The sequence below is a fragment of the Zalophus californianus genome, chromosome X (assembly GCF_009762305.2).
Source record: "Zalophus californianus isolate mZalCal1 chromosome X, mZalCal1.pri.v2, whole genome shotgun sequence".
Lineage (NCBI taxonomy): Eukaryota > Metazoa > Chordata > Mammalia > Carnivora > Otariidae > Zalophus > Zalophus californianus.
Window position 1 is genome coordinate 96,590,681 of NC_045612.1, and position 26,268 is coordinate 96,616,948.

At 42.6% G+C, this 26,268-nt stretch overlaps 1 protein-coding gene across 2 annotated transcripts in view; it reads right to left on the bottom strand.

Annotated features, from left to right (window-relative positions):
- Nucleotides 1-26,268, bottom strand: part of LANCL3 (LanC like 3) — a 100,269-nt gene that overhangs the window by 16,542 nt on the left and 57,459 nt on the right. For both annotated transcript variants that reach the window (XM_027607462.2, XM_027607461.2), the window contains exons 2-3: nt 9,266-9,389; nt 6,761-6,958 (exon numbers count right to left, since the gene is read on the bottom strand). In XM_027607462.2, coding sequence (XP_027463263.1) covers nt 6,761-6,958; nt 9,266-9,389 — 322 coding nt within the window. The remainder of the gene's footprint in view (nt 1-6,760; nt 6,959-9,265; nt 9,390-26,268) is intronic.

A 26,268-nucleotide genomic window follows, 5' to 3' on the forward strand; every position in this document is an offset into this window, starting at 1 on the left:
ATTGTATTGTGATACTGGCCCCTGGAGAAAGAGCAACAAGTACAAAGAGTGATACAATCCACAATTTACAAATGGGTTAATATTTAATGATGCATACTCTGGGAAGCATTACGCATATCTGGCTATTTGAAATGGCTAAGTGTTTATACAGTCTGCCCATTCCCCCACAGAGGTTCAGAATTTGTAATGTTAAAGTGCTTATAACTATACACCTTTTCTTAAGGCAAAACTGGGAGTCCTTCCAGAAACAACAATGATCCCAAATGACCTGGCCAAGACTTCTACTCCAGCTGTGAAGCGAGTCCTTCCCTACTCGATTGTTCTAAAGGAAGACAATTGCCTTCCAAACTCAACAGAGGCAATCTCAATTACACAGGCAGGAACAGAAACAAGAAAAGCGACAGCTATTAATGGAAATGATTTCCCCCAAGTTCCAGGTGCTCATATTCGGAGAGGAGATTAGTAACACAAGATCCCTTTCTCTCCTGCATGGCCTCTAACTCTCTCCTACATGAAGTGGGAAAGACTGGAATTTAGCAGGTATCTCGACTAGCTCATCCATCAGGGTTATCTCTGCCTTTCACCGTCTTTTGACCAGGCTATTTTACAACTCTGTGGAGACAGAAATTACCTTGTAGACAACTGATAGTAATGTAAATAATTCCTATTCCTAGAAAATCACATTTCTGTCTGGGATAGGTTGTTTTGACTTCCCTTGGCCTTTGTGGAAGCAGCCAGTTTTGCATCTATTAAGCAAATTCATGTCAGCCCTCCTACTGGCCCATAAATATGCCTGCTCCTGGAATTTTCCTTTGAAACCAGCTGTAACACCATTCCGGTTCCCTCATTAATTAATGAGCTAAATAAAATTGTTGACCCACGTTTATTTTATATTTGTATAAGTCATGATTTTAGTCTCTTTTAGAATTTATCCTCTAACACTTCCTATGATTAACACATAACAACAGGCTCTCCTCAGCCAAGGCTTTCCAGTCAACCACTGACAATGGTCACCTATAGCCTATTGTCCTTCTTCACTTCTAGGAACAAAGTGTCTTCCACAAGCTAAAAGAAGATTTTTAAAAGAATTGAACTTATTTAATTACACATTTATTCATTCACTGTATCCATTCTGTTGTAAGTGATCATTGGTTACTGTATACATGGCCCTAGGCAGGGCTTGCTTCATGGGCATGTGACCTGTACAGTCTCCAAGGGTCTCCAGAAGGACCTCATGCTGGGTTTAATACTCTGCTGTTACCATCTTGAAATTAATAATCAATTTTTTACAGAAGGCTGCCTTTTCACTATGTGCTGAGCCCGCCAAATTATGTAGCCAGTCCTGGCCTTGGGTTATATGAAATAAATGCTAAACAAGATTCCGGACCTTCAGGAAGGTACTGTCTAGAAAGGGAGAGAAAAATTTGTACATGTAACTGATATATCATAGGACATGGAGCTCCTGATGCTGTTGGAGCATAAAATGAATGACGCTGTCAATAACCCTAGAGGGATCAAAAAAGTGGAAGTTCCCTGAGGGAGACAGTTGGATGAGGCCTAGGATAGAAGTAGGGCTTTCTTCAGGACTTTGCAGGATGCATAGGAAACTCCAAGCCTAACATGAGTTACAGAGAGCATTCTAGACATCAGGATCAATAAGGGCAAAGGTTTGGAGCCAGGACAAACAATCCACATGAAGACCAGTGGTGCAGTGTTCTAACCAATAGGATAGGGAGAGGAAAGGGTAGATTGGGTTCACCTTATGGATGGTTTTACAAGTCCAGTTAGGCAGCATGGACTATATTCTGTGGGCAATAGGGAACCAATGGGAGGGATTTTGTTGTGGATTGGTTGGGTTTTACTTTTAATGATGCAGTTAGTATTATAGACAAAATGTCCCACAGTGGTGTCAAGAGAGAGACCTAAAGAAGCACAATGCGGGGGGCAGGGGGTTGCGCCTGGGTGGCTCAGTTGGTTAAGCGACTGCCTTCGGCTCAGGTCATGATCCTGGCGTCCCTGGATCGAGTCCCGCATCAGGCCCCCTGCTCAGCAGGGAGTCTGCTTCTCCCTCTGACCCTCCCCCCTCTCGTGCTCTATCTCATTCTCTCTCAAATAAATAAATAAAATCTAAAAAAAAAAGCACAGTGGGGTAGCTATGAGCTGATCATGTTGGCAGAAAGATAGCAAAGAGGCTAATAAAAGGCTCAAAGGATTTGGTGGTTGTTTAGATAGTAACTGAGCACCTACTATATATCAGGTACAGTAGTAGGTGCTAAGGTTTTAAAAAGCCCCTCCCTTCCCAGTGTTTACAATCTAACTGGAGGCATTAATTAGGTTATCTGAGGGGAAGGAGAGCTCTTATGGAACACACAGGAAGGCTCCTAACCCACACCTAGAGGTAGGAAAGGCCCACTAGGGGCAGTGACACCATTTAGCCTGACTACGAAAGATGAGGAAGAATTAGCCGGGTGAACTGGGAGCCCTTGGTGCTCTGCTGGATTGCCTTTACCTTACCTGCAGGTGCCCCATTTCCCAGATGCTATGAATTGGCTGCTAAGAAAGCTCACAGCTGCCCTCTTCTTGAGAGATTTGCACTCAGCCAAATGAAAGGCTATGCTATATGCCCACCTCCCCAGGAGATTTCAGCCAACGATTGGTTCCGACACAGGGAAACCAAAGGTCAACTCCCCTGCCTCAGGATGGACCGACACTGTGGTGTAATCTATGACTCTTAGCACCCACTCAGAAGCCAGGTGAAGCTAGTCTCCACTTGAGACACAAAAAGCGCTCTGTGATTCAGCTCTTATTCTGTTCTGCCAAAGTCTCCTCCATTACCTAGTTGAAGATTTTCGCTTCAGTAAAACCAAACCCCTCACAGTTCCCCTTCCTTCACTATGTGGTTCCAAGCCTCTGACTGACTTTTCTTGGAATAATCTTCCCAACTTTCTTGGCCTGGCCAACTCACCTCATCACTGCCTCCAGGAAGCCCTCCCCAAACCTGGAGGGGCACCTGGAATCCCTCTTCTGAGTTCCCATCATTCCCTATACAAACCTTAGCACTTAGACAATATCATATTAAAATTATGTTTATATGTCTGCCTCCCCTAGGACCTTACAAACTACTAACGGGCGGGAACTCTGTCTTGTTCACTTTTGCTCCCCTAGTCTATGGCATGCTGTTTGACCTGGCAAGGGCTCCAAAAACATCTGCTGACCTTATAAAGTCTCATTTCTCACCCCAGCACAGGCCGACACCGAGGCAGAGACGAGACGTGGAAGCAAGAAGGGCTGATATGGTCCAATTGCTGTGCCAGGCCATTAGCCCAAGGCAGCTTAATAGCTAGCGATCCTCTGCTTCTGGCCAGAGACAAAGGACCTCTTCCTGCAGCCTGAATCACAGAATGGCCCATGGAAGGGACCTTGGAAGACTTCTAAACCACTTGTCTTCTAACCTGACCTACTGAAACCCGCAATAAGGTTGCTTTAACTAAAAGGAAGGAAGGTTGGGTTTCTTTGCTTTTGATAGGAACCGTGTCATTTTGTCACCGGAACACTGATTATTGGGCACTGATCAGAAACCTAAGTCACCAACGATATACGTGTTTACCAAACACTGGGAAAAGAAATCATTATTTAAGAAATATGGTTTGAGAAGCTAAAGCTGTGAAAGCATGCAATCTAGCAGAGCCTCGTGACAGCTAGACTCGGCACGCACAGTTTGAACAGACTGGAGCATCACCACACAGGTCCGCTCTGCGGTCTGTCATTTTACTGAGGCACACATTGTACAGTGTGTGACAAAGCTTGGGGACCAATGACACCCGCACTGGTCAAGCCCTTGTTCTCTATTCAAAGTCACGTACCCAGGACCCCTTGTGAAATGATTTTAAAAACTAGCCACACCTGTGTTTCCTCCTCTGTGTGAGGAAAGGAAATGCACTGTCCGTGTTAGCACAGTAATGATGTAACATAATGCAATCTAGAATTTATTTTAGACACAGCATTTGTTTTAATGATTTTGTAAATGACTCTCATCCTGTATTTCAGAATCATTAAGGCTATGAAGAGGTCATATGCATCTGCCTGCTGTACGGCGTTGTATTTAGTGAGAAAAACTAGATGCCACACTGGCTATTTCTAAATGTGGGTGTCTACAGATCTTTTGGGACTCATTTTGTTGTGAATTGGTTGGGTTTTACTTTTAATGATGCGGTTAGTATTATAGACAAAATGTCCCACAGTGGTGTCAAGAGAGACCTAAAGCAGCACACAGTGGTTTTCTCAAGGTCATTTAGTGGTTAGCACTGGGGCTACGATTAGAACCCAAAGTTACTCGCTTCGAAGCAAGAACTCTTTCCACACTGTCTCAATGATAACTATGGCTGTCTGTCATCTGTAGAGGTGGGCTGAAGGACAGTCGATAGGAAACAATTGTAGGGGGAGATAAGGTATCGTTGATGAAGTTCCACATTTGGATTATCTCTTGCAGGTTTTTATTCACAGAATCAGTAGGCTGCCCCAAACCATCTGCACTGTTCATAAATCTCTCAAAAAATGTTTTCCTCAAACAAGTGAAAATGATTTTTCTAAGTCATCTTTTTTAGAATTTTGGGGGAGTTTAGTGTTGCCGACTTGATGGTCTTTAACCTGTACTTATCAGATTTATAATCACTCTTAGGTTGTTTTTAGCACATTGCATGAAAGGAGGACCAATATCCTTGAGGTGGGAGTGCGGGTTGGCATACATAATGGGCCCCAGTTGGTTCTTTATTCATTTGTGAACTGGTTTGTTTTTGGTAGTTCAGTGAATACGGGGTTTTAATGAGTTTGCTCTGCAACCTATGTTTAATCTTACCAAGATACAGAACGTGAATGATATATGAGGACAAATGAAGTCCCCAAGGTGATAAATCGTACGCTATACTGTTACGGTGCATGATTTACAAAGACACCCCCATCAATTAACCGACCCAGTCACTCCTTTTAATGGATTATCTTCCCATCTTTGCAAGGCTGTCACTAGCACATTGAGTCCCTTTAAAATATTCTGTATTTAACTTGGGACACCTTCAAAATTCAAGGATTCTGGGGGTGCTTGGAGGATAGCCAGAGACCATCACTGAGAATGATTAAAGGGAAATGGGATAGGAAAGTGCTGAGCGTAACATGAAGGGATATCATTTCCAGAATAGTAAATAACTTGTTGTTCTCCAAAAAGTTCAAAGCCAGAAGAAATGGGCTCAAATCATCACCAGTGGGAATGAGCTTGGACATAATGCACAATATGCTGGCGCCGGGACAAACACACACAGGAGCCTTTGAAGTCCCTTCCTTAGGTAAATGTGACAGGCGCAGAAAACATGGCCAATGAGCTAAAACTTGTTATTCTTCAACTCAAACTGTACCAAAGAGAAAATGAAACTGCAGTTGGATTACAGAAGATTAATTAGGTAAGGAGCAGAAAGGAAGTAATAAAAATCAGGTAACAGACTAAAGAGAAATTGAATATATTTTAAAGCTGTGCTCATGGCACTGAAGCATAGCCTTGAAAATTAAATCCACTCCTGGGGCGCCTGGGTGGCTCTCAGTCAGTTAAGCATCTGCCTTCGGCTCAGGTCATGATCCCAAGATCCTGGGATCGAGCCCCGCATCAGGGTCCCTGCTCCATGGGGAGCCTGCTTCTCCCTCTCCCCCTCCTCTCGCTGGCTCTCTCTCTCAAATAAATAAATAAATAAATAAATAAATAAATAAATAAATAAATACCTTTAAAAAAAAATTAAATCCACACCTAATCCAAAATTTTTGTGTTATTTTGGTATTTTAAATCTCTCCCCTGGCCAATCAACTGAAATTAATGGATTTATTTGAATTTAACTTCTTTCAAATTGCTCCTTCTCAGAAAGCCTAATTAACAGGGTAATGGGATTTAAAAAAAAAAAAAAAAGAAAGAAAGAAAAGATGGAGTCTGATAAATTTCTAGGCTCAATTCCAGAGAGTTCACCGCAGATGGCTTCTCAGTTCTCTAGACTTTTTATTAGGTGATGATGGAAATCCTCATTTGAAGAATTATAGAATAGTGCATCTCAAAATTTAATGTGCATATAAATACGGAGGGATCTTGTTAACATGCAGATTCTGATTCAGTGCATCTGGGGTGGAGCCTGAGGTTCTGCATTTTTAACCAGCTCCGATGTTGCTCCTGCCACTGGTCCAGGGACCACATTTTGAATTACCAGCCTCCAGATTTATACTGTTCGAAGCAGATATTGAGCCCTTGCCATGTGGCTAGTGTGAATTGAGATGGGGTGTTTGTTAGTATAAAATATACACTGGCTTTAAAACACTTTAATATGAAGAAAAACTGAAACAGCTCAAGTTTTAAATTGGTTGCACGTTGAAAAAACACTTGGGGTATAAAATATCTATTATTAAGATTCATTTCACCTGTTTCTGTTTACATTTTTAATGGGGCTACTAAAAATTTAATTTCATATGTGGTTCATATTATATTTTATTGGCCAGTCCTAGTTTAATTTATACACAAATAGATATGGATCATATATTGTTAAAATTACAGGATCATTTCTAGAGATCCTTTCCAGATGAAGACTTTTTTTGGTTTGACAAGTTTCATGTTGACCTTTTTAGCTCATGTAGTAATGACATAAGATGAGAAATACCCTCAGTCCTCAGAAAAGACACCTCTCTTTGGCTAAGCCCAGTGAAAGGCAATGTTTTCAGATAACAGTGTGGGTGAGACCTGGGGCGCCATGGCACCAGTGCACCAGCTCGTTCTCTCTCTCGATGGCCTCGCCGAGCTCGGGTGGCCAGTTGCAGTTCTGTTCCTGCTCCATGAGGAAGTCCACACTCTGCCATACCAGCTCCTGATCTGAGGGCTTGAGGTGCTCGTGGTAAGACAGAAGCATTTGGAGAATGGACGACAGGCCATGAGCTGCTCCTGTATCAAGAAACACAGCATACTTAATTCACACAATTGGGAGGACAGCCCATTTAATTTAGTGAAAAGACAATCATGGTATAAAAAAATGAATGGCCGTATTACTTGAAAGCAGACACAGTAAATTCAACTCCATAACGGTAAAGCTTTCTCTTTGCACTCAGGCCCTTGGAACTGCCCAAAAATGGTCTTAGTTTTAGCCGGTCAAAAACGATTCTTCTGGGGCCCAGTCAGTTAGGCGTCCAACTCTTGGTTTCAGCTCAGGTCGTGATCTCTGGGTCGTGAGATCGAGTCCTGCATTGGGCTCTACACTCAGCAGGAAGTCTGACTGAGATTCTCTCTCTCCCTCTGTTCCTCCCCACCCCCCTCTAATAAATAAAATCTTAAAAAAACTTCTTCCTAAAATTTAGTCATAATACTTGAAGGTACCTTTCTTTCACTGGATTTAATTTGTCAGGTAAAAAAGCTTTCCAGGAAAATATTTATGCATTAGATAGCAATCTGGTTTGTGCTATACATGTGAATGACCAGAATGTTAATTTCTCTAAAAAAATGGAAAATGAAAGGAATAGTTCTATTAAGGAACTCTAGCAGACACTGTCAGTGCCCTGCCCATCACCTTGCCCACACTCACCATTCTGGGGCACCTCTCCTCCCCAGCTTCTACCTCAAGCATTTATCCTTCTGCCTGAGGCTTTCTCTGGCCACAGAGGTATGCCCAGCCCACAGGGACAGGACTGAGGTCCTAGGGAATTAACAGGTCTGGGAACAACCCTCGACACAGGAAGCAAGGAGCTGGTGGATGAACACCCCAGCTTCCTCACCATGGGGGTGGGGCAATTCTGAGGCATGTTCTAGACAGTCTTCGGGGTCCCCAGTGGAACAAAGCCTCAGTTATCCACAGCTGTTCACTATTACATCCTCTATTAACCTCTTTCTCTACCCTGTCTCATTTCCTCAGTCCTTTATCAACACTTTCTAGGATCACCTCCCAAATAAGCTATTTATACCCAAATCCTTGTCTCAAGGTCTGATTCTAGAGAAAGTCAGTAGGAACTTAAAAAGGTTCTTTGAGAAATCTCTCAGAGAACTACTAGTCTATAAGCTCATTGCTGAAGTTGGGTACCCTCATTATGTACAGGCCGTTGGTAAATGTCCAGGGATCACAAAGATAAGTGAGCAAAAGTCCTCATCCTGAAGGTGCACAAAGCCCTCTGAGGCAGCTGGACAGGCAAACCACTAATTACAGCATAAAGTGATAAAGGCTCCAGTAAAAGCGTGGCAGGGTGACCTGACACTAACCAATTTTGCTTCAGGGTAAAACCTGAAACGTGAATGTTTCTCCAGAGAAGATTTAATAAAACCTTTTTCCAAAAGTGCAAAGTTTCTCAATAGCTCTGATGATGTTTGATCGGCCTTGAAGTCTAGGTGTATTACAGATAGTTGAAAGGGTTGGGGGAGGCCGGGCATTCTGGGCAAAAGGAACAGGGACACAGATTTTGAAGATCTGAGAGCACGAGCACTTTGCTTGTAGGGGATTATACGGGACAGAACCAGGAAAGGGAGAGAGACAGAGCTTGAGTTAGGAGAAAGGAGCAGGTGATCTACAGAGGGCCCTGTAAGTCATGCTCAGGAGTGATGGGGAGCCACTGAAAGATTCAAAAGGGGAGTAACCAATTTTCACTCTACAGGCCTCATGTCTCAAAAGTAGCCATTATGACTCAGTAGTCTGTTGTTATTATTATTTAAGATTTTATTTATTTATTTGACAGAGAGAAAAACAGTGAGAGGGAACACAAACAGGGGTAGTGGGAGAGGGAGAAGCAGGCTTCCCGCGGAGCAGGGAGCCCGATGTGGGGCTCGATCCCAGGACCCTGGGATCATGACCTGAGCCAAAGGCAGACGCTTAACTGATTGAGCCACCCAGGCGCCCCAGTAGTCTGTTATTGAGCCACTAATATTAAACACTTGAAAATGTCAGTGGCTTCATCCTGTTTCCCTGTACAGAGGCACTGTTGGCAATGAGTATATAAACGATTCAATAACTTTTGGTGAAATTCAGCCAATGAACTCACAATCTAGAATAAGGATTTTAGTCTTCAGGGAAAGCAATCATCAAAATAGCTACCTTTCTGTCAGACTATGAGAACAAACATTAAATTGTGATTTGTAGTATCCATCAATAATTGTTTTTAAATGGCATTTTAAAGTATTTCTAGTTAAATGAATAGTGATGACCCCAAATCAGAATCTTCTAGTTTTTAGTCAGTGTGGGTATTAGAGGACTTTGCCAACACTTTCACTCACCCAGGTATTCAGTTCCATAATAAGAATACATCAGGGGGAATGGTTTCCTTTTTTTCATGGCATACTGCTTCCCAGAGTCCAGAATCGCCTGGCAAATTGATTTGATCTGTGCTGGGGTCAGTACCTGAGTAAGGAAATCAAGAAGCAGAAGTCAAATCAGGATCTTTTTTTTCCACAGACACTGGATTTTCTCATTAAGGTCCATCAGCATATTCCCCAAATCCTTTTCCTCTTATGTAAATAAGCTTAGCCAGAAGTAACTTTTTGTTTTTAAACAACTGATTCACTTTTTGTTGTCAAGTTTATCCACCCTCTTCAGAAAATTTGCTGTGTTGATGGGAAATACACATTTTTATTGCCCTTGGCTTCGATAAAATGCAAAGACCACTTCACCGCAGTTATATCATTAATCTTTGTCACGGGAACAAGAAATTGCACAGAGAGGAACAAAGACTGGGCCTAACGGATCATGCTTAATAAAGCTGTCACTCCCAGTGTGCGGCGCAGGTCTGGCCCAGGTAATGGGCCTTCAGTCTTTATAAGCACAGTAGACTGTGCTTATAAAGCCACAGCGCTCTGACAGGCTGCTGCATGACAGACTCATGGTAGCCGCTGCACTCCCAGAATGAAACCAAAGTCCAGTAAGTACCAAGACAAAATCACTTTCAATATCAAAATGACTCTGAATAGAGAATGGCTAAAATGCAATGACTTGCAGTCTTCCATATTTTACTCAATCTACCCACAGTCCGTTCTTAGGACCCTAGAGATGAAAATGTCCTCAAGCTTACAAAGCAGTGTTGAGTTTATTAGGATTCTGCTTAGGTGTGAGAGGTTCTCAGGGCAGATGAGATGCTCCTAGCTCCCTCTGGCTCACTCCTTCTACCTCACCATGACTCTTTGGGGGAGCACTTACTACCTGGGGTGTTATGCCTCTGTCTCTCTCTACTAGACAATCAAGATGCCACAAGACTATGGCATCTCACCTTTTTGATATCCTCAGTACCTAACACAGAACCTGAGGGGGCCTTTGGGAGTAAATAAGTGCCAGGTTTTTACTGGCATGAAAAGCAGAGCTCTCCCTCTTTCCCTTCCTTCCACAATTATTTCTTACGCCCCTACTATATGACAGGAAGGCTGTTCTAGATGTTGGAGTTATGACAACGAAAAGATAGATAAGACCTCTGCTCTTATGAAGCCAAACTTCCAAAAATGCAGACCTGCTCCAGAAAAGTACCAGTCAGAATAACCGTGGCCACTGCCCACCCCCCACCCGCCCCTCCAAAAATCACCTGAAGTTCAGCCTTAGATTGAATGAATCTAAGATCAAAGAAAAGTCCATTGGATTTTGGCCTCTCTCCTCACACATCAAGTCTTTCTGCCTGATATCTACCATTATACTCACCAATTCCTTCTGAAATAAGGTACTAATGATTTTTTTCTTTTTCTCTCCCCATTTCTTTCTCTCTCTCTCTCTCCCTTCCTTCCTTCCTTACAGGGTTTTGCTCCTCTGATATACCCAACACGAGAAAGTCAAAATATAATCCAGATTTTGCCCTCCTCAAATCTAACATTTAATTTGGGAAATTAATTACATAAAGAGGAGGCTGTTCATTAATTAATTCTGCCAATTAACACTTACTGAGTTACTATTCCAGTGAGGCCCTAAACTCGGTATTATGGGGGAAATTCTAGAAAACCCGGGACATATTTTTTTCCTTACAGGGAACTTATTATCCAGCACTGGAGATGAGATATAGCCAGAAGTCTACCGTAGAGCAATTTTAAGTTCATGAGCCTAAGGGTGGAAAGAAAGTAGTGCAGAGTATGTAACACAGACAAGGAAGCACTGTTCAGCTTCACTAAGACTTTACTATCTCATTTTCTATCTGGTTGCTCAGAAACAATGATGTCGTGGCTTTCAACTTAAATTTTCCTTCTATTAGCAACCTACCTCTGTCTTTTGGCTGTACTCCTCCTTTCTGTCTAAAATTCCTGAAGACTCTTATCTTCCCAGACATTCCTGCCATCATTTCAAGGCTCAGCCTTGGGTCTTTGCAGAGCTGAACAGCAAATTTCTCCTAAATGATTTCCTACCCTGCATCTACTCAAAGTGCTACCCCAAATTTTCATTTGCTATTAAAAACACCTTTTCCTTTGTGCCTTTATCAGTTGCCAACTGATCTTACATTGAGTCTCACTCTACTGAATAGCTTCCATCCCCAGTCCCATATCAACCCCTCCAGCCTGGCTTGCCCTCAGAAACATGCTAAGAGACTCGAATGGCATGGATTTCATAGGACTCTGACCTGGTCCCAGCCCACATTTTCCTGGCAATATATCTGGCTCTTCAGATGAACTTAGGTCCTGTCTGCCAATTATTTGGTTCTGAATCCATATGACAAGAAATAGTTTTTGTGATAGGAAAAGATCACTGAATTTTCGGGGTATGTATTCATTGGAATTACTAAAATTCTCCCTATTTTACTTCTATGCTACTAACTGAAAATCAGCTTATTTTTTCCTCGGTTGAGCATTTACTCATGTTCTGTGAGTGTGTGTGTGTTCACCTGCTTGTTTTAAATGCAGGGAAAAAAATCAACTTAGATTACATGTGGTGCCCTCTTCCTTTCTTTCCATCCCTAATCCACAGCTCAGAATAGAGCACGAGTTTATAAAGTATTTCAAAACCTCCCCAGTCATGCATCATGTCTGCGTGGTTTCCTCTTATCTCTCAGAAACACTGTGAAAAACAAAGAAAAAGCGTGCTAGTTTGGCTGGATAAAGCCCAGTTATGCATGCAGTTCTTTATCTCTGGGAACAGACAAGACCGACCCTTGGGTTTATCGATCAGCAGATACAAAGTGAAAACAGTGCTTATCAAAAGTGTGTGGAGGAGGAACACTGAGGAAGAGAGTGCTGTCCCCCCCCCCCCCCCCCCCCCCCCCCCCCCCCCCCCGAGCAAATAGCACAGAAAGAAGAGATGCGGTGGGAGGGGCTCGTCCTTCCCTCCTGTGTCTGCTTTCTCAGGCATCGCGCCATCCCCGAGCCAGCACACAGGAATGAGCTCAGGAGCACACACACTATGTCTGAGAAGGTGGTCTCTGTGTGCTTCTGAAACACCAAGGCCCAGGGAATGAGGAAGTGGCATTTCCAGTAGGGGGAAAAAGTGACAGGATGGCATAGAGAGGCCTCCTGCCCATCAGGCCTCTACCAAAACAAACGCAAATTCCCTCTCCTGTATTTGTAGCACCTAAGGCCTATGTGTGTGTTGGTATCTTGGATGGATCTGGTTCTTTAAGTAAACTGTTTTCTACACTGACTTAAAATAAATTACGATACCGCAAGAATGCAAAGCGAGGCCGTGGTGGCTTGATTTAAAGTTTCGTTAGTTTAACTGATTCCCTTCACCGATCCTCAAACAGAGGTGTCTGTGGTGGGCTCTGAGTTTGAAGAGCTGAGAGAAAGATAAAGCCCATGCTATGCTTCTTGGCCCTACCCGAGGGTTGTGTGGTAACTGAACCATCTCCATGCCGAGGAGAGAGTTTCATTAAGGAAACGGATGATGTGACCCAAGCCACACAAACCTTCCTTCGCCACAGACCTCTTTCCCAGGCAAGTGTCCCGCCCACAGGCCCTCTGAAGTGGCAGCCTTTGCTAGCTATAGATCAACCACTGCCAACGTGATCAAGCAATAGTCCAAAATGTCCTACGTGTGTGACTGCTCATCTACGTGGAATGCAGAAAGCCACGCCTATGTCACACCAAACACATAGTAAGAATCTGATATTAATGGAGGCGTTTCCTCCAGCAATTTATTTGGCCCCTGTTCTTTGTCTACCACCATATGTGGCCGCACAGGCTTCTGCTCAGAGAAAAGAAGCCATTTGACTACCAATGAACATCAAAATGACTTGATGCCCATGGACAATAGCTTTGAGGAAAAGGCTTTTGAGTTGTCAGAACCTGGGTATTTTTGAACTTCAAATTGATGCCATAAAGAATACACTTGAAGGACATAGAGAGTCAGGATGGAACTAGAAGCTGTTCAAGGTATGAAAAGTTGACACAGAAAGGAAACCAGGAAGTTGAAAGTCAGTGTGGAGTCCTCCTCTCCTTCCTACACCCCCTTGTGCTAAGCCTTAGGAGAGATCCGATAATCCACTGGCTAGGTTTGGGGATTTATAGGTAAGCTAGGATGTGTGCCCTCTGCTCCCTCCTGGAATTGGGGAGATGGAAGCCTCAAAGATGTGTCTCTTGCCTCAGGGTCTAGGACCAGTAAAAGAGATAACACTGCATGGCACATTCCTGGAGAGAGCCAGAGACAGTCCTAAGTTTCCTGTGCGCACCATGGTGAAGCAGGAAAAAAAAATATCCCATCCCCAAAAGTAAACTTATTTTTAAAAATTCTCTGTCCAAATAATCTCAAACTAAAAAGTTAGGGAAACTTTTTTGTACCAAGTCAATATTCACAAGTGGTTAGGTTTTTTTTTGTCTTTGTTTTGTTTTACTTTTTATGCCTTTTGCAGGTTGTGGTTTGGTGGGAACCTACTAGGTTACAGAGAAGAGCCACGCCTTTAGAAAATCTCTGGAGTGGGTGGAGATTTACCTCAGGTGTTGAGAAGACAAAAACTGAGGGGAACTCCTTTGGGGCAGAAGAATCTTAAAGAGACACGACAGGGCTAAGGGACAGCTTTCAAGCAGGAAACAGATCTTGATGAATCAAACAATTCCTGTCTTGTGCAAAGGCTGTGCAAGGCCCTCTGGGGGAAGGTGTAATCTTAATAATTAGACTAATAATACCCAAACCATTTAAACAATGAAACATTCAACATTTGTTTAAATTCAAAAAGTCATGACCTGTAGGGGTAAGGTGGAGGGAGTAAATATTGGGGGCCTCATAGATGGAGAGGGGTCAGAGTTAAGCTTTGAAGGACAAGTAGGAAGTGATAAATAAAAGTAGCTGGAAGGGTGGGCATTTTAAGCTGTGGGATGATGGAGAAAACTCTGCGTATTAGGGCAATGCCTCTCAGACCCAATGTGCAAATTACCTGGTGTTCTTGCTAAAATGCAGATTCTGAGTCAGTCGGTCTGGGAAGGGACCAGGATTCTACATTTCTAACAAGCTCCCAGGTGATGTTGTCGCTGCTGGTCCAGGGAATGCGCCTGAGGTAGCAAGGGATTATGGGAACACAGAGGCTGGTTGCAGCCAAGGATTTCTCCTGGGAAGGGTGAGAAATATACTGAAGGAACCGTAGTAAGTTCCCAAAGACATTCAAGGAAGTAAGAGGGAGCACCTGGCAAGAACACTGCACACCATAATTTAAATGATCAGAATACCCAGAGAAGAGAAGCAAGCAACAACGGTAAATTCTCTTCCAATATGCTGTGTGTAGGAAAAACGTGTCCAAATTTACAAACCCCAGTGGAGAGTTCTCTTAGCCAATGTGGCCAGGTTTGTTATTTTCTTAATTAGTCTCCAAACGGGGGGCACATGTGCTGGTGCAGAATGAGCAAGTCCCTTCCATCTGGTTTTCCTGATGTTTCCTGACCATTATTATGCTGGGTGATGAGGAATGGGAGCGAGGGGGACGCTCTAGTTAATGATTATCTTCCAGTTATTAAAGGCATTCAGCGGGGAATTTCAGTTATAAACATTTGGTCCCAGATACCATTTCAAAGTTGTTTCTTTTCCCTTCTCATGTCAGGAAATACAAGCCCAGAAAACACTGGAAACCAGAAAAGAAAAACAGGTTTTACCCCATTCTTGCAGACTGACTGCTGGCTTTAAAGATTTATTACAAGTACCTGGTAACCCAGTCTGCACCAAGGGCCACTAGATGATGTCATTGTTTTCTGTAAGACACTAAATGTCTCAGAGCCTGAGCTTCCTTATTTATGGAAAGGGGATCTGAAGGACTTGCCCCACCTACCTCCTCAGGTCCTGGGGAGACTCCTAAAAAAGCACTTGCCAATGGTTGCCGGCACACTGCAATCACCTGGGGAGCTTTTAAAAATCATGATGCCCCGGCCACACCCCAAACCAATTACATGAGACTATCTGGGTGTGGGACCCAGGCATCAGGATTTGAAAAAGCTCCCCAGCTGATTCTGAAGTATGGTAAAGTTTGAGGATCACTGCTATGAGATATTGAATAAATGCAAACAGAATTTTTAAAAGCAAATAATAATAATAATATGATGCTGATGATCGTGATCATGATGAAGAAGAGCTAAAGGAAGGAAGAACAAAAGACCTCCCAAACAAAAGATACTCTAAGGTGGAAAAAAACACCCTTGGTGTGAATCGGGGGGGAGTGGAGGGAGAAACCGGATATGCCACATGAATGGATGCCCGGGTCAGGTTAGAGGGCCACTGAACCTCATCCAGTGTTCCCAACACAGGAACCGGTGCACATATTGTAGGACAGTCATGGAGAAACCATAGAACACAGCAGACAGTACATTGGACTAGGATTCAGGAGGTCTGGGCTTGAGATCCAACTGCCACAGTGACCATGGTTCAGTCATCAGAACTGTTGCCTCATCTTTTTTGGGGGGGAGGGGCAGAGGGAAAGGGAGAAATAATCTTTTTTTTAAATTAACATATACTGTATTATTAGTTTCAGAGGCAGAATTTACTGATTCATCAGTTGCATACAACACCCAGTGCTCATTACATCAAGTGCTCTCCTTAATGCCCATCACCCAGTTACCCCATACCCCCTCCAGCAACCCTCAGTTTTGTGTCCTATGATTAAGAGTCTCTTATGGTTTGTCTCCCTCTGTTTTCATCTTATTTTTTCCTTCCCTTCCCCTATATTCATTTGTTTTGTTTCTTCAATTCCATCTATGAGTGAAATCATATGGCATTTTGTCTTTTTCTGGCTGACTTATTTCACTTAGATTAATACCCTCTAGTTCCAACCATGTCCTCACAAATGGCAAGATTTCATTTTTTTGGTGGCTGAGTAATATTCCATTGTGTATATATACCACCTCTTCTTTATCCATTCATCTGTCGATGGACATCTGGGCTCTTTCAATATTTTGGCTATTGTGGACATTGCTGCTATAAACATTGGGGTGCGGGTGCACCTTCAAATCACTATATTTGTATCCTTTGGATAAATACCTAGTAGTGCATTTGCTGGGTCATAGGGTAGTTCTATTCTTAACTTTTTGAGGAACCTCCATACTGTTTTCCAGAGTGGCTGTACCACTTTGCATTCCCACCAACAGCATAAGAGGGTTCCCCTTTCAGGGAGAAGAGAATCTTAAGCAGGCACCATGCCCAGCATGGAGCCCAAAGCAGGACTCGATCTCATGACCCTGAAATCATGACCTGAGCAGAAATCAAGAGTCAGAGGCTTAATCGACTGAGCCACCCAGGTGTGCCTCCTCACCTTCAACATAAAGAGACTGGACTAAAATCTACCAAGTCAGGGCTTCTTTAAAATTTAGTGTACCTTAAAAATCACCTAGTGAGCTAGCTAAAACACAGCCTCCTGGGCCTTCCCCTCAGAGATTCTGACTCAGTAGCTGTGGAATGGGGCCTGAGATCATCTGTTTGTAGCAAGCTCTCAGCAGCAGGCCCACTGCTGGTCTGAGAACAACGCATTGAATAGCACTGTACTAGGTGACCCGTAAGTTTCCTCGGGGCTCCATACTCTGGTTCTCTAAGAGATAGGAGGAGTCTGGCTCTTGAATGAAAGAAGGAGCATAGCATGATGATAAAAAATAGGGGCTTTGAGGTCAGACAGACCCAGGTTCCAGACTTAGGTTCATCACTTTCTAGCATTGTGGGTTTAGGCAAAGTTACTTATACAGCACTCTCCCCATATCTGAGGTTTTGCTTCCTGTGGTTTCAGTTACCCTCAGCCAACCATAGTCCCAAAGAAGTGATCCTCCTTCTGATGAATCATCAGAAGTCAATAGTGGCTTATCGCTAAGTCACAAGGCCTGCGTCATTCACCTCACTTCAGCTCATCATGTAGGCATCTTATCTCCCATCAGCACAAGAAGGGTGAGTACAGGACAATATGAAATTTTGAGAGACCACATTCACATAACTTGTATTGCACTATTTTGATGTAATTGTTCTCTTTTATTGTTAGTTTTGTTATTAATCTCTTAGTGTGCCTAATTTATAAATTAAACTTTATTACAGGTATGTATGTATAGGGAAACACAGAGTATACATGGGGTTCAGTACTGTCCATGGTTTCAGGCATCCACTGGGGGCCTTAAAACATATGCCCTGTGGATATGGGGGGGGGCTGCTATACTTTCTAAGCCTCAGTTTAATCATTTGTAAAAAGCAGCAACAATAAGACCTACCCATCTCACTGCATTGCTGTGAGGATTCCGTATAAGACACTTAGCACAATTCCTGACATACAGCTTACAATACATGTAAACTATCTGAAGTTCAATTAGTGACTCAACTCCCACCATTCAGCACCATTGACCTTGGGATCAGGATCACTTAGGATCTCTCTCATAAGGTAACCCTTATGCTTAAAAAGGGAATAATTTTTCTCTTTTAACTAGAGTCGGGAGATAGGTAGTCCTGGTTGGGGGACACATGCTCAATGATATCCACAAACCCCAGGATCTTTTTTTCTTCTCCATCATTCTTTGAATGTTGGCCTTTGATCCATGTGCTCACCTCTCACCCCCATGTTCCACCCAAGGACCAGCTTGTGGCAGTTGGCAACCTCAGTTGTTGCCAACTCAGTTGGCAAGAAGTTACAACAACCTCAGTTGTACAACAACTGAGGTTGTTGTAACTTCTAATTTATAAACTGGTAATGGGTAGCCCTTCATGTCTGTGTATTTACTTTTCTCATCACCACACTTTGAGCCTTTCACTGTCCCACTTACCCCAAGCCACGTTTCGTTGCTTCTGTAAAACAGTTCTCAGGTTTATCTGGTTTCTAGACAAGTCTCTGTCACTAACTATGTAACTTTAGACCAATTGCGTAAACCCTCTGGACCTTGGTTTCCTCTTTTGAAAAAACAAGGAGTTAAGCTGGTCTTTAATGTGCCTTTCAGCAATGGTATTTTGTTATTTTGTGATTCAACACTTTATGACAACTATTTATAAATCTGTCTATACTCATTTGGGCTCTAATTCTGGGATGTGGATGTGATGGTCTGTTTCAGCGGTTTCATTTCTTACAGGCTAGGCCAAAGGTCCTTTGCAATGAGATCATAATGCATGTTTTTAACCTGTCCTCTGTCCCGGCCGTTATCAAGACGCATATTCTCTTATGTACTTTCTTCCTAAGTAGAAAGCTTAAAGAACTAGAAATTGTTTCAGCCTCTCAACACTGGCTACTTGAATATCTGTAGTCTCTGGCCTCCCAATGCCTCTAAAGTGAATGGCTCCATTATTAGGGTCGGATGCATAACTGACATTTCACATCAGACCCTCCTCTAAGCCAGGGCTGAATGAATGAGTCATGGCAGTGTTCTCAAACCGTGGTTCGACAGACATTTTCTTCAAGTGCTTGCTGGGTGCACAACACTGTGCTAGATAATACAAAAATACAGAGATGAGTGTTGAGTACAATCAGGTATATAGTAAAGGCCTTTCCTATTTGGAAAGGCCAATTCTGATTACATATTTGTGGCTTCCACCATTAGTTAGCTACTCAACATCCACTCTCCCCTTATTCCTTGATAACGAGATCTCAATTTTATTAGGGTGACAATCATGTTTAGCTCCAGGTTATAAATAGTGAATAGCCTCAGCCAATCACATCCAACCTTTTGTCTCTTGCCAGATACTCCATTCTCAGCCTTCCTTAAAGCCAGGCTTGGCTATGTAGCCTCATTTTGATCAATGGGGAAATCTTCTGGCGCAGGGGCTTCTTAGAAAGCTTATTATTTCATGATAAATGGAAATAAAGTGGATAGACTGGGCTGTTACCTGCCTTTCCTCTTTTTGGTGCCTTGGATGTTTATGTGAGGCCTGGAGCTATAGCAACCATTTTGCCTCCTGAGGCAAAGAGCACATGGATCAAAGGCCAACATTCAAAGAATGATGGAGAAGAAAAAAAGATCCTGGGGTTTGTGGATATCATTGAGCATGTGTCCCCCAACCAGGACTACCTAACTCCAGACTCTAGTTAAAAGAGAAAAATTATTCCCTTTTTAAGAGTCACTGTTCATTGGGTTGCTTACGGCCAAACTCACATCAACTGGGTAGCCATAAATTGCCAACCTAACAGGATGGCTAGAATTCATTTCCCTGTAAAGCAATTTTTGCCCACACGTACCTCTGCTTCCACGGAAACCTCTAGCTCCACAGCTCTTTAAAGTGAGGCTGTCTTAAGTAGACAAATTCAAATGCAGTTTCCAGCCCTGGCAGCACTCACAAAGTTGTGATGATTTTTTTTTAAGTGCAAACCTAGAGCCCAGAGACAAAGCCTGGGAAGCAAACTGTCACCTTTGCTGCCATTGCCCTGGATGATCTCCCTTCTCCTTCCACTTATCCTGCTGTAGGTCAGGGACAATGGACACTCTCCAATATGCCACCATGACAGTAGATCCTTAAATCCTCAAAGTCAATTTGGGAAGACAGAGAAGCAGCCCATGGGAGCCTCAGCAACAAGTGTTGTGAAGCAATTACCTGCTTTTCCAGGAACCAGTGTCACCTCAACTTAAGTGATTATGTTATGTGCTACCTACATTGTCACTTTAGAGAGCTAGTCATGAAAATGGCCATGGAAGAAGAGTATCTGAACAATCTGTGACATTTTAAGGCTCAATAACTCTTTCAATGAGATACTTTTGACAGAACAAGCTGAAAGGGTTTCTTTTGCCAAGCTTTTGGACGTGGGCCTATAGGACTGATGGCTGCCCTGAAGATCAGAAACAGGGGAGGGAAGGCAGAGTTTCTTTAAAACTGCTTAGATCTTCCCCCACCCCATATCTTAAAATACATTATATAATAGTAAATCCGTTCTTTGGGGTTAAAGGAACCAGTGTGATCGAGTGTGGGTTTGGCCATGAGTGGTACCTTCCCTGTGTGCAAAATGAAACCTAAAGCTGCTGGGGTGGGGGTGGGGTGGAGTGGGTGACCATGGCTGAGAAATTCAGAATTTCTGGCTTTGTCATTATATGGCACTGGGCAAGTGATTTAACCGCTTTGGCTTCATGGTTTTCATCTATGAAACGACACTGCTGACCAAGAAACTTCCCATGACCTTTCTAGTTCATGATTTATATGCTTTATAAGTATGTGCATAACTTTCCTTCCTCCCTTCATATTCACATAGCCATTGTAGAGAACCCTCTGTGTAATCATGTCCAAAGTAGTTTTGTTAGGTCGACATTGTGTCTTCAGGTGTTTGAAAGGGAAAATGATTGTGGTTTATTGTTTTCTAGCTTCTATTCAGAAAGTTCTGGCAAGGGATCTTAGGAGAGCTGGATTATAAAATTCAGATAGAATCGCTTTCTACATAACCGACACACTGAAAAAGGAGATCTGGGGGGGACCTGGGCATGAATATGTGATGGGAGCAGCCACCACCACCACCCCTAGGTAGGGATCAGGCAGCCATGATGAACAAAAGTGTCATTGTGGCTAGTTTTGATTTTCATTTTACCCCTAAAGGAAGGAGGAGGAGGAGCTGGCTCTGTGGCTGAAGACAGAAGAATGAAGTAAATTGACACCTTTACTCTGTTAAGGACAAGAAGGTCCCCAAATCTTCTTCATTATATTTGAGCTTCCACAAATTCCAAGTGGGTTGCTGTCAAATGAATGGAGCTAGGGAGGCTTTTTCCTGGTCCTTAGCGAGGCTGCCGTGAGCAACTGGGATATATAGCCAGTACTAAGCAAAGCAGGATTTATAACCTTTTAAGTTAGTAAATAAGGTCCTTGTATTATACAGGGTTTATTCTGTAAATATTTATTGAGCCCTCCTATGGCTCACCAGAAGACCATCAGTGAACAAGAGAGACAAATCGCTGCCATCAGTGGAGATTACAGCCTAGTCTGAATAAATTCATATTGTGTCCATATTTTATTACCCCAAATATGTCTTATTCAGCCACTTTCCATCATTTGTTATTATTTTAATGTGGCTGTCTTCATAAAAAGTAAATTGTATGCGTCATCTCATGTTGCCTGGGGAAAGTTTAACAGGAGATGAAATCCATTCACAGGCACCAATGTTCAGCTGAGGGTAATCACCAGAATCGTGACGATGGACACAGGAAAGAAATTTTCAGCTGGCCAGCTGCTATAGCTTATAATTACACGAAAGGGTTTAAAAACTGAGGCCCCACTGTAGACCAAGATTTTATGGGAGGTGGGGTAGACTGGACACTCCTATTTTGTAAAAAGCCCCACTCATGATGCTGGGATACAGGCACTGCTTAATAGAGCTTTGCATTGCAAATCTGGCACTATTTAATATTGCAAATTGCACAGGTGGTTGGAACAAAGAACTCAGCTTAATCTTATGTGGTTCCCGTATTTATACCTGGTCACAGACTAGACTTTCAATTACAAGCTTAATGCCAGGTACCCTCACTATAAGTTTGCTTCATTAGTTGCAACACAAAATACTACTGACCGTTTAGCAAGTTTTGAATAAACAAAAGCATGCATCCCCACAATACTGAGAGAGTAGCCCCATGTCTCACATGTAAAGTGGGTGGGTACATTAAATATATAATTAATTATGAAGAGGTACTTACAAAATAAGGTCTCTCAATTACACCATAAAGGAACAACTCGACACAAAATTTATCCAGGTGCATGCATATGAGATCTATATATCTATATAAATATATAGATGTTTACTATGAAAGGTGTATAATTTGGACTTCTGCTACAGTACATCAGCGTCCAAGGGAAATAAGTACCTAGGTCCACTTGTATAAGAATGTCCACAGCAGCTTTATTCATAAGAGTTTATTCATAAGCTTATTCATAAGACCTGGAAACATCCTAAATGTCCATCAAGGGGAGAATGAATGAATAAACTGTGGTATATTTACACTATGGAATGCTACTCAACAATAAAAAGAGAATGAATCACTGATACATGCAACCACACGGCTGGATCTCATGAACGTGCTGAACAGAAGACTACTTGCTGTATGACTCCATTTATATGAAGTTCAAGAAGAAGGCAAAACAAATTACAGTGATACAGAAGGGTGGTTACTTCCTTGTGTCCTTTGTTGGGGGGGTGGGGGCAAGTGGTACTGAGGGGGATAAAGGAACTTTCTGAGATGATGGAAATGTTCCTTTTCTTAATCTGGGTAGTGAGTATTTGAGTCATACAGTGAAATCGTTGAACTATGCGCTTAGGATTTGTACATACTGCTATACGTAAACTACATTTTAATTTTTAAAAGCAAAATAAATCAGGGTATTGAACAACATATCTGTCAAATACTAGAACAGATGGTTTCACTGTTCGTTAATACATTTTGTCTGAATGTCAAGATCCTTTGGTTATAAGACACTAACCTTACTAGCTATCCTGAAGAAGGGCCTTCCTAAATCTTGTGTGAAATCTGCCCCTTCTGGGCAAATGAATTGCATAGAGAAGCACATTACCTCTGGGATGATGCAGCCCCAGGCCAAGGCTTAGTGACCAAAATACAGAGGCTGGATCTCACTTCCTTTTCCATTTTAGTCAGGTGCTCTTATTCAGGGCACCACCCTGCTAATCTCACAGGGCTGCCTGGCTCGCTGGAAGGAAGCTGGAGAGCTCCTGGAATCTAAGAGCAGCCAAACCTATGAAGGGACTAATACTTGGACCCAGAAATGTACCAGACCCCAGGTAGTGTTCTCTCTCTTGATGACAGTGGACTCTGCCTCTTTCTTTCACTTTCCACAGACCCATTTTTCCTACCTCTCTATGGCTGAAGGTGACTTCCCCTTACACTATAACATACTGGCTTCCAAGTTTTATAATGTCCTTCAAATTTAGCCACACTGCAGTATCATTCAGAACCACTGAAACCCAATTTCAACTTCCTGAGAGGGAATCTGATTGGCTCGGCCTCAGTCAGGTGGATTTACCCCAATTGCATCAACATGGGTGCAAAAGTCCAGCCAGAGAGGGAGCAGGACTGTTTCACAGAGAACTGGGGATATCTGGAGCTAGCCAGACTTGCCCAGAGGGTCTACTATACTTGTATCAGGGATGCATTTAAGTGAAATTTTTAGAAAATCTGACTTCCAGTGGCTTAATCAAGTAAGAAGTTATTTTTTCTCATATAACAAGGTCTGGAAGTAGTGTACTGCTGATACTTGTGTAGTGGTTTTTGACATCAGCCAGAATGTCACAATTCTCTCTTCCTTCCCCCACGTTGGCCCATAGGCACAAAAAGGCTGCTGTAACTCCAGACACCATGTTTATATCCCAGGCAGGAAGAAATGGGGAAGGGTAGTACCAGTCATATCCATTCTTTTTTTTTTTTTAAATCAGGAAAGCAAAAGTTTTCCCAGAACTCCCAAGTCGACTTACACTGACATGTCATTAGCTAGTAGTGTGTGGCACGGCCACCTTGACAGAGAGTTTGGAAAATCAAGTAATTATCTGAGAACACTGCTATGTCAAACAAGATTGGGCTTCCGTGAGTAAGGATGATGTGGAAAATGGATATCTGGTAGGCAACAGACAGTGTCTGTCACCATAGTGAACTTCAGGAATCCATATTCTCTGGAAAAATTTATGTTAGCCATTCGTGATCGTGTCTGAACACAGGTGATGGAAAACAATTTTTTTTTAATTCATTGCTTCTCACCACACACTAAGCCACTGTATATATATATTCAGTTTTGCACTCCACCATGCAGGATTCTTTGGCTAGGATTTGCATTCTATTTCAAAAGCTGTCATGGAGGTAATTGGTCAAGGCAGGTTTATCGGCTCCCAGACTCATTATCCAACCACTACACAAATGCCTCTTCTATACAGATAATACAGGATTATAGGACAGATGATTAAAGGAGCTCATTTTCTCTAAATATACTGCTATTTCAGAAGTGATGTCAAAGATAATTATTTCAATATATGTAAATAGATATTATTCCATTTTACATCCAGTCCCTAGTGCAAAACAGGTGCAGGAGGTGAAGGGAGAGAGTCTGAGTGACCAACTGCAGGCAACCTTTAGAAGGAATGGGTGGGACTGGATGGCTTTTAGGTGTCCCTCTATGCCTGAGATTACCCTTTCTAAATGGACTGCAGTCATGGTCTCTCCAAATCACAGGGACATTTCCAAGAATCGAGTCTAGATTAGTGCTACTTTGCAACCAGAAAATGATGTATTCTATGAGGTGAGAATAATGCCATGGAAAAGGACAGAATGTATTCACCCACATGATAAATACAGAAACTCGAATCTTCTGGATGATTTTTCACATATGAATAAAATTGTGTTTAGACTATTACCACTGCTTTTTATGTTTAAGTACTTATCATAAATACATTTAATTGTTAGTCACCATACATCATTAGTTTTTGATGTAGTGATCCACGATTCATTGTTTTTGTATAACACCCAGTGCTCCATGCAGTACGTGCCCTCCTTAATACTCATCACCAGGCTAACTCATTCCCTCCTCCCCTCTAGAACCCTCAGTTTGTTTCTCAGAGTGCATAGTCTCTCATGGTTCATCTCTTCCTCCCATTTCCCCCCTTCATTTTTCCCTTCCTTCTCCTAATGTCTTCCATGCTATTCCTTATGTTGCACAAATAACTGAAACCATATGATAATTGACTTTCTCTGCTTGACTTGTTTCATTTAGCATAATCTCCTCCAGTCCCATCCATGTTGATGTAAAAGTTGGGTATTCATGTTAATCTTATTCTTTTTATTTATTTATTTATTTATTTGAGAGAGCAAGAGAGCACAAGCAGGGGGAGCAGCAGAGGGAGAGGGAGAAGCAGACTCCGCACTGAGCAGGGAGCCCGATGCGGGGCTGGATCCCAGGACCCTGGGATCATGACCTGAGCTGAAGGCAGACACTTAAGGACTGAGCCACCCAAGTGCCCCTTTGTTAATCTTATTCTTGCTTCTAACTTAAAAGTATAAGGAAAAGCCACAAACTTTAGGGATCCATTTATAAGCCAATGAGAAAAGGAGTTCTAAATATCTGCAGTTGGAAACTGTATTATCTGTCTTTGGGCAAGTCACTTTTGCTGTCTGGATCTCAGTTTTCTCATCCGTGAAATGGGAGACATTAAAGGACCTTAAAAACCCTTTTCTTGGGGCACCTGGGTGGCTCAGTCGTTAAGCGTCTGCCTTCGGCTCAGGTCATGATCCCAGCATCCTGGGATCGAGCCCCACATCGGGCTCCCTGCTCAGCGGGAAGCCTGCTTCTCCCTCTCCCACTCCCCCTGCTTGTGTTCCCTCTCTGTCTCTCTCTCTCTGTCGAATAAATAAATACAATCTTTAAAAAAAAAAAAAAGCCCTTTTCTTACTCTAAATTTCCAGGTTTCTATTACTCTGTTAAAAGAAGTTTATCCAGGGCGCCTGGGTGGCTCAGTTGGTTAAGCGACTGCCTTCGGCTCAGGTCATGATCCCAGAGTCCATGATCGAGTCCTGCATCGGGCTCCCTGCTTGGCAGGGAGTCTGTTTCTCCCTCTGACCCTATCCCTTCTTGTGATCTCTCTCTCTCTCTCTCTCAAATAAATAAATAAAATAAAATCTTAAAAAAAAAAGTTTATCCAGATCAGTTTGTTCTGGTGGCATCAAGCCTTCACTCCCAGTTCTCCAGTGTTGCCCTGAGTCTTACCTTTCTTCCTTTAATTCTGTGAAGTTCCCCAGTATTCTGCTGGTAAAACTCCCCCCTTTATTTTTATTTTTGTAAAATTTTAGTACAGTATTCCAAAAGTTTATATATAAGAATAGTACAAACTTTTCCATGTACCATTTACCCATAGTCATGTTTTGTTAGCATTTTGTCACATTTGCTCTATCATTCTCTGGTTTTGGAGGGGGCATTTTAGAGTTCAGTTGCC